At 32.2% G+C, this 9,202-nt stretch overlaps 1 protein-coding gene across 2 annotated transcripts; it reads left to right on the top strand.

Moving 5' to 3' along the window:
- The first annotated feature begins 2,297 nt into the window (after window positions 1-2,297).
- LOC107643548 (transcription factor MYB124) lies at window positions 2,298-8,390 on the top strand. Of its 2 annotated transcripts, none has more exons than XM_016347227.3 (12): window positions 2,298-2,437; window positions 3,159-3,411; window positions 3,513-3,559; window positions 3,676-3,732; window positions 3,873-3,945; window positions 4,227-4,282; window positions 4,380-4,559; window positions 4,637-4,818; window positions 4,955-5,097; window positions 5,362-5,755; window positions 5,983-6,128; window positions 7,643-8,390. In XM_016347227.3, the coding sequence occupies exons 2-12, from the start codon at window positions 3,304-3,306 to the stop codon at window positions 7,754-7,756; spliced, it is 1,500 nt and encodes a 499-aa protein (XP_016202713.1). In that variant the 5' UTR covers window positions 2,298-2,437; window positions 3,159-3,303; the 3' UTR covers window positions 7,757-8,390. The 2 variants fall into 2 exon arrangements, with proteins under 2 accessions (XP_016202713.1, XP_020979284.1); XM_021123625.2 differs by having other exon boundaries at window positions 3,676-3,737.
- Window positions 8,391-9,202: the final 812 nt, after the last annotated feature.

Genomic DNA, 9,202 nt, shown 5'->3' with positions numbered 1-9,202 from the left:
TCCAGCATTGTTAGGTTTAGGTCACTTCGCTGTGGGCTCATGTTATATAGTACTTAATATTGCTCTTTCCGTCACGCCGTTTTGATGATTATATTTTTCCAATTTTTAAGCAACAGGGTTTCTTCCATTTTGGGATATCAATAATTTAATTGATCTTAATTAATTTAGCTTCCCTTGTATTTTTGGCTATGCAAATGTTAAGATTGGAGTCATTTTCCCAATACCGGACAGAAGAAATTAAAGTTGGACTTTAGTTTATTATGAACGCTCGAATTTGAATTTTCCAATCTTGAATGGTACCCTTTTGACGTAACGCTGCTTAGAATCGACCCACAAGGTAAATTCAAATAAGCAAGGGAAAAGTCCTTATAATTTTTTGTTTTTTTCAAAGTTAGGAGTGTGATTCGAATCCACAACTTTTAAATGAGTATAAAGAGATGATGTCATTTGAATTATAGTTTATTGTTCACAAAAAGTCTTTATAATTATATGGTCCATCCTTGTCCCTCTTTATTAGTATTTTTTATTAATTAGATAAATTTTAATTTTCTATTTTTTACTATATTTTATATGAATAATTGATACTTAAACATAACTTGTTAATTAAGTTAACTATTTGAAATTAAAAAATTAAAAAAATAAAAATTCAAAGCCTATTAATTTACTTCTTAACTCTAATATCAAATTATTTTTTTAAGAGAAACACGTTAATACTCGACTTTACCTCTATAATAAGAGTAGTGCATACATTAACATTTGCTTATATATAGAGTTTAACTTTTTTTTTTTTAAGAAAATAACAAAAGATATTAGACATTTTTGTGTGTTTAAATGTCCTATTAGAACAAAATAGTAGCATTTTTATTTACTCATGTTTGAAAAAATTAGTAAATATACAATATTATATTTTATACAGTGTTACACCAAATACTATATATAAGATTAATAATATACATCAAATTATATTCATCCTATGAGACGTTATATATATATATATTGGTGTCTATATTATCATCCTTTATCCTTGATCAAATTTGATCAAATTTAATGAAGCGCATGAAGATATCACGAGCCATTTAATTCCAATGCAAAAGACAAAGGGTTTGATGAGGTTTGAGGATGCAACGCTCACATTGGTTAGGTCACGTACCTTCTCATGGATCCTTAAAATATCAGAAATTAAAATTCAAATATAACATACTTACTAAGAATATGTGTGTGTATATATATACATATACTCTACCCCTATCACTTAGCTTGCATCATTTGCATGCAATAGTTGATCAGAAATTGTTTACTTTCTCTACTGCAAAATCATCATCATAGCATGGTAAATTGGTGAGTACCTCTTTTACTTTAAAGTGCGTAGTGGAGAGTGAGAGTACAGTAGTCTACGCCACCATAATACACAATGCACGCACCTTCTCATAAAATAAATTCCGCGTTATATTCAAACATTTCCTTCATACCCCCTCACTATTCGTTACCTCTTTAATTTATTGCTAAAATTGAATTATATGATTCTTTATATATTTGTTCACCCCATTTCACTATTGTTTATTAATGAATAATAAAGATTTTTCTTTTTACTATTTCTCTTTTTCTATTATAATAAAAAATTTAATTTTAATATACTTACTATATAAAATTATTTATTATACGATCTCTTAAACAAATTCATTTTTCCGAATAATCATTTATGCAGCACATATAACCAAATATGCAAAAAAGTAAAATAGTTTTTTTTGTTCTTTCTTATCTTGACAATATTTATTTATTTATTTTCAAATAAATATAAAAGATTTAATACTAAAATATCAACTGAATTATATCATAATGTATAATTAAATAAAGATTTAATTTTAATATATTGACATTATAAAATATTTCACATTATTAAAAGTATATTAAAATTAAATTTTTAAATAAATATATATAAATATTTTTATATTAATCGTGAATAGAAATTAACTTCAACAAAATAAATAACTAACATTTAGTAGAAATTTAAGTACAGTCGACTTCCTACAAAGTTGATAATTGAGAGCGATTAAATGATTTAACTGATTTGATTAAATTTTTATAAAACGGTTCTCAACTATCAACTTTACCTCAAATCGATTCCACCTCAGAGTTTCTGCCCTAACATTTACTAATCTATGTGACCCTTTGTGGAAAAATATAAAATAGAAAAAATTAAAGACGAGAAAACAGTTTGGGAGGGTGACCCATGACTCACTCCCTAGTACACTGTCTCTACTCTCCACGGACTGTTCCATCTAACTAAACTAAGAAAAGTCTCTGATTCAATCGAATGTCCTCTCTCTCTCTCTCTGTCTCTCTCTCTCTCTGATGCCATTGTTTTCTCTCTCTGGATTTTCAGTCTCCGCCCAGAATATAGCAGAGATCTCTCAAAATCACAACATTCTTAGTCGAGGTACTTGTCTATGTCTACTTAACCAACTTTGAACAAAAACACTACCTTTTTTCTTTTCTTTTTTTTTTTCCGTTTAAATTCCCAAAGTTGTTCAAATTTTAGATCTATCACCACCACCTTTTCTGCCTCATCAATTGCATACTCCACCAAAATACTACACATACATAACATTCACCCTCTCTCTCTCTCTCTCTCTCTCTCTCTCTCTCGGGTTTCGGAAAATTAGATTTTGATCGAAACCCATGAACCCTTATAGTACCCTTTTATGTATTCTCCATTGCCCATTTTCTATCTCTCTCTCTCTCATTTCATTTGGGTCTCTCCTAACTTGAGTGTCCTGTTATGTTCTGCTTTGGTTACAGAGAGAATAATAAGATGCTATTTTTCTCTGTGATCAAAGTTCTGAAAAGTTAGAATCCGAGGCCATATCTTTGGAGGGTACTAACACTAATGATATCCGTTTTGTTTTCATTTTGAGAGCATATGGCTTTTCTCTTATTAAGGTCACTTTTCAGAATGCAATCTTATTCTTATTACGGTTCCCGTTTTGGAACAGTCACTCTTTTCTTGTAAAAGTTTGATTTGATGATACACAAGTAACAAGGGGTTTTCTTTTCCTTCTTTCCCCCCCTTTTTGTTTTCTTTTCTTTTTTTTTTTTAATTTTTAAAATATCTCTCTCTTTTGTAATAAAATTGCTAAAAGCTTTGGTATATTATAAAGGGAGAGCGTTGGCTTTAGCATGCAACTTGGCTCCGGTAAAAAACAAATAAAAATAAAGAAGGGAGCGTCTCTGATAGAGAGAGCAAGCGCCACGACACTAATAATATAGAATAAACAAAAGAATATTCAAGACACAAAAAAGATCATGCAAGATAATATGAAGAAGCAGAAGCAGAAGCAGGTAGTGGTGGTGGCCAATAATGAAGAATCTAATAAGAAGAAGGAGCATCGCATTGTTATGTGGACTCAAGAGGTTCCATCTTCTCTTACTACACTACAAGTTTTTTCTATTATTGTTTAGAAGTGTTTTTGTTTATGATAATTAATTTATATGTTGTGTTATGTGAGTTTCAGGAGGATGATATTCTGAGGGAGCAGGTTGGAATCCATGGAACTGAAAAGTACTCATAACACCACACTTTTTCACTATATTGAGTTATGTAGTGATTTTTTCATATTTGACATGGTTATGTGAGATGATACTAAGGGATTTTTGAATTGTAATAACTATTTGCAGTTGGGGTATTATTGCTTCTAAATTCAAGGATAAAACTACAAGACAGTGCAGAAGGAGGTGAGGTTTGTTTTATTTATTTGAATTTCAAATTATGATCATGGCTTATTCAAGATGGTTTTGTTTTGATGATTCTTGTTTTATTTGTTGTTTTTCTTTTTTCTCAATCTGATGCTTCTTTAAACTTATAAATTAACCAGATGGTTCACTTACTTGAATTCTGATTTCAAGAAAGGGGGTTGGTCACCGGAGGAAGATATGCTCTTGTGTGAGGTAATTAGGAACTTCATTTCGAAATAATCAATCAATATGACTTTGAAAATTTGGACTTTCATCTTTTTCTTTGCATGCTTCTTTCTGTTTTCTCCATTGATCAGCTGATTGAAAAATAAGAATGATTATTTTCTTGAAATTATTGTTTTCCAAACACCCCATTAAACCAACATCTTTTATTTGTATTCTTCTATTCCTAAAGTTCTGCAGATTAGACAAAATGTATCTCACTTGAAATTTATCTTTGTTTTGACTCGGTGTGATTGCTATTGTCTCTGTAGGCTCAGAAACTATTTGGTAACCGGTGGACAGAAATATCAAAGGTGGTTCCAGGCAGGTAACCAGAAATTCATTCATATACTTACATGAAAATTACAATAGAAATGTTAGCAACAACTATTCTTAATACAATGCTTCCCTGCTTTTGTGTGCAGAACGGATAATGCTGTTAAGAACCGGTTCTCCACATTGCGCAAAAAGAGAGCGAAATATGAAGCATTAGCGAAAGAGAACCACACTTCATACACCAATTCAAATAATAAGAGGGTTATTCTACAACATGGATATGTTACAGATTCAGCATCAGAATCTGGTGTGTCTACTAAGAAGATGAGGTAGAGTATCATAAACTTCAGTAGCAAAATACACAAAAGATTCTTCATAGAAGAGTGATAACGTTATTGCGATATAGGAGGTCACATATTCCAGTGGTAGAAGAAAGGATAAACTATGGAGACAGATTACATAAACAAAATGGAAGTCAGATAAGTCAGCAGCCAAGAGCGCCATTCGCCGTACTACCTCAGAACTCTCATAATGTCAACAACTTACCAGATCAGCATGATATCTGCAGTTTGAAGTTTAATGGTTATGGTAATGTTCTTCGGCTGTAAGATGAAAACAAGTAAACACGATGATATATTGATATGTCCAGCCTTTTCTTTTCATGTTTAGTTTTATTTTTCTTTCTTTTGGCTAAATTAACTTTTGGTTTATCTTGCTATTATAGGCCAAAACAAGTTGCAAGGGACATTCCTCAAAAAGGACGATCCAAAGATAAACGCATTGATGCAACAAGCAGAGTTCCTAAGTTCATTAGCTCTAAAAGTTGATGCAGAGAACATGGACCAAAGTCTAGAAAATGCATGGAAGGTGAGGCTTCATAGCTTAATAAGCTAATCACAAAGTATTAATCTTATTATGATCATGTGATAATTTCTTGATAAAAGCATGGATAATGCATAGGCCCACTTAACTTTCTGCCAAACCATTAGTTAATTATAAGCATTACTCAGTGACTAACTTCTTTGACATTAAAGTCTCAAATATGATGATGAAAACTTTCAGATAATCATAGTAAAGCTTTGACCTTTTCCCCTCTCAATTATCTTCTAATGCCTATGGTATTGATGCCAGGTTCTTCAAGAGTTTCTGAGACGAACCAAAGAGTCTGATGGTCCGAGATGTAAGGTTCCGGATCTACAGCTTGTAGATCTAGGAGATTGGTTGGAGGAATTGAAGAGTAATAGTGAGAGAATTCAACCATGTTGGAGGAAATTTAAATCCATTCAAAACACAAAGTCCTATGAGGACTATAGTTTCGGATTGTATTCTAGGCAAATGGAATTATATGAAGACTCTCCTGGCAGTTCTGAGTACAGCACAGGATCAACTCTCCTCCCTCATTTGGGTGCCGACAACTCGGAACACTCGCTGCATCAGGAAATTGAAACTGAACTCAAGTCAATACACATTGGAGATCAAAAGGAATGTGAGCAAGGTGTTCTTTCTACTGCAACTTTGGATCAAGGTAAGATAGGAATTTTGAGTGAAAGTATTTCTAGTTTAGGGGTGACTAACCACATTTTGACTCTATTTCAATTTAAATGATTAGTTTTCTCAACTGGATTTTGAACTAGATTTTCTTTTTCCTCCTAATAATTTCTCAAGAAATAGTTCTTATATCTTAATCTTGATGTCCTAACATTTTAATAAAGAAAGAATAGCTAATTAGTTATGTAATGTTTTCGGTAACAGATGTTTTCGCATTAAATAAGGATCGGATGAACAAAGATGGCATTGTTTCTGCCTCATCAATGACAGAGTTCAGTTCCCCTCCTCAAGTTACACCTCTGTTCAGATCCTTGGCTGCAGGAATTCCTAGCCCTCAATTTTCGGAAAGCGTAAGTTACCTACGCACTCCGAGATTATTAATTAGAATTCGACAGCAAGATAATGGCAGTAATAGATTTTTTAAGCCTGACTATATATACTAATAAACAATAATGGGAAATATGATAAACAGAATTGATACCACTACAAGTAGTATAAGTGGTAGCATTTTTTGGTAGTTATCTAAAAAAATGTAGCTTACATCATTAGGCTGCTGGACTAAGCTGCTCAAAATAATGCAGATTGAAAAAAGGGTATATTTGTTCATAAAATTTAACAGCACAAGTCAACAGAGGAAGTGATAAACTCAGAATTTGAAATACTAGTAATACATTCTCTTTCAGAACATACTAGAACATAATCTTTGTGCAATATTCAGGTATCAAGTTAAAAAATATGGTTAGGTATCTCATCTCTTGCTTTAAACAAGAACTGGTGATATAATTCCTTGGTTCCAAGGGAGATATTTCAGTAACCACATGCAGATTGGCTAAGAAAATGTGTTGATATAATATTGAGCAGTTGACAAAACAAACACATTGGTGAACAACATAATTATAGTGTGTTCATGCTGAATGCTATTGAAGCTGTTAATTATTATCATCATCTCCATTTGTCATTTGGTACATCTATAAAACATTAAGCAGACTATCTACCAAGTACCATGAATACTGCATAAACGGAACCGTAGGAAACTTTCTCCATTTCCTATTGCGGCCGGATTGTGGATGTCATCATGTTACTTAGAATTGTTTCCTGCTAAACCTTTTTTATTATTTTGCTTAAATATGCACTAGTCCCTCAATTTTACACTTTCTAGGTTTTGTCTATCAAAATTTTCATACAATTCTAGTCCTGCATTTGTAAGCACTACTATAATTATTAATTGGTCCTCAACATTATATGTTAATTGTTAAGTGGTGATATGACAAACAGCGATTCGCATCATTGCCACATCACCACTTAAAAAATCAAGCTACATTGAGAAGGTGAGAATTGATCTATAATCTTAAGGTTTGGTTTGGTAAAATTTTTTGAAGAGGTGTTTGTGCTTTTAAAAGCACAGATTCTTCATTTTGTGTTTGGTAAATCGAAATCATGTGCTTGTGCTTGTAGTTTTTAGAAAATAGGGGTGCTTTTGAAAACACTTAAAGTAGAACCTTTTAAAGTTGGTTTGTTCTTATCAAAATTAAAAGTCTAATATAACTTCATATATTAATTAATTTCCAAATTTAACTTTTACGTTTATGTCTATTATAGTCCTTTTTAATTTTAAAAGCTGTTTTGCCAAATACAATTTTTAGTTTGAGTTTATCAAACACAGGTGCTACAACTTTTAGAAAATTTCATAAACTACTTTCGAAAAGTAAAAACCTTTATCAAATAATCGGGCGAAAATAGTGGATGGACAAACTTGGGAACGAAGAACATATTGAAGCCTTATTATTGAACTGTTAGTCTCTGAGTTGGACACAAATTAAAACAGTTTCTGTTCTTTGACATACCTCTTTTTCTTTTGTTGCAGGAGAGGAACTTCCTCATGAAAACACTTGGAATGGAATCTCCATCCCTCAACAACATAAGCTTAAACCCCTCGCAACCACCACTCTGCAAAAGAGCCCTGCTACAAAGCCTATAATCTCATTCTCTAATCCTTCTAAACTACAAATATCTACATGTCCTTCTCTCTTCTTCACCCTTGGCAAATCCGGCTTTGCCGAGTTCTCCTTTTACCTCATTCGAGGAAAAAAATTGCAGTTTTGGTAAGCCTGAAAAGTTTTGAAAGCCATTTACCCTCCATCGTCCTCCCAAAATGTTACGGCACATTCTGAGAGGATCTTTAAAACATGTCTAACACTATCCATGCACAAAAAAAAGTGCGCATGGTGTGTCATTCTTTTTGGTTTTGTTCTGGGTTTGTTTTTTATCCAATCCAGCTTTTTCTCTTTGGTTTGCTTTTCTTTCTTTTTTTTTGTACAGAGAATGCTGTGTGATTACTTCGTCGTCCGGAGTGTGTGTATACATCGGCAAATCGCCATCCCTACTACATATAATGAACAGAGAGACATAGATAGAAGAGAGGAAAAAAATGAAAAAGAAAAAAAAAAGAAGAGAGTAAAAGGATTAACCAGTAGGAAATTGGATTCCTATTTGTTATTTTGGGTGTGCATAGGTCATAGAATAAGATTATTCTTTTTTTCTTTATTTGGTTCTGATGTACTGAATCATAATATAGATTGGAGTGGAAATGCATTTGGCTTTGGTGTGCAAAACTACTGTTTTTTTTCACTATCTCTCTTAACTCTGATTTAGCAATTTTAACACATTACCAAACATAAATAAATCTTCAAACAAAGTGAAAGAAAATCAAGAACTCTCTCAGCTGGAGAAGAAAAAAAAGTGCATCTAAATCACAGTTATAGTTAATTTGGCTTTCACGGTTTTGTAGTTGTGAATAAAAACTCAGCTATGCACTCTTATTCCCCTTTCAGAACATGAAAATGAAGTTCAGATTCACTATCAATGCCAGTGGTACCTAAATGCTAATAACAAATTCATCAAATTTGTGTAACTCGTTTTATTATTGCAAAAACTCAGCTTTGATCTGCAGAATAAGCTCGATTTCCTTTATACAAATGATAATTATAATAATAATAATATGAAGAATGTAAAAGATATTCATATACTATGGGAAAAATTCAGGTATTTCAAGAATACGAGTATTAAAGTGGTTTTAGCCATTGATCTCAATTATAAAATAAATATATATATATAAAATTTAGATTAATGTCTAGAACTACTGAAAATACCTGTAATTCTTCCTACACTATGTACTTGCACTTGCAGTAACTGAATATACAGCAAACCTTGTACGCTATAGTCTCTGACAAGAGTGCAGCCATTTTTCTTTGTTTTGTTACTTCTCACTGTGCTGAGCAGAAGAACAATTTCTGAGAGGGAAAGTTTTCATTCTTATTTAGTTATCGGAATGATTGATGATTAGTTTCATTGAATGATGTGGAAGACAGAGGACACGTAATAATGACAGTGGCAAGCTAAAAAGGAACGAAGGAAAGGAAGGGGG

This window comes from Arachis ipaensis, chromosome B5 (assembly GCF_059453495.1).
Source record: "Arachis ipaensis isolate K30076 ecotype BB chromosome B5, ASM5945349v1, whole genome shotgun sequence".
NCBI classification, from domain to species: domain Eukaryota; kingdom Viridiplantae; phylum Streptophyta; class Magnoliopsida; order Fabales; family Fabaceae; genus Arachis; species Arachis ipaensis.
The sequence above is the reverse complement of the archived record's forward strand: the minus strand, read 5'-3'. Positions and strand labels throughout refer to the sequence as shown.

Excerpts from the sequence above, each read along its gene's own strand:
- LOC107643548 (XM_016347227.3), top strand. The coding sequence starts at position 3,304 with ATGCAAGATAATATGAAGAAGCAGAAGCAGAAGCAGGTAGTGGTGGTG. Across the intron at positions 3,412-3,512 it reads TTGTTATGTGGACTCAAGAG|GAGGATGATATTCTGAGGGA; the intron begins GTTCCATCTTCT and ends TGTGAGTTTCAG. Across the intron at positions 3,560-3,675 it reads GGAATCCATGGAACTGAAAA|TTGGGGTATTATTGCTTCTA; the intron begins GTACTCATAACA and ends AACTATTTGCAG.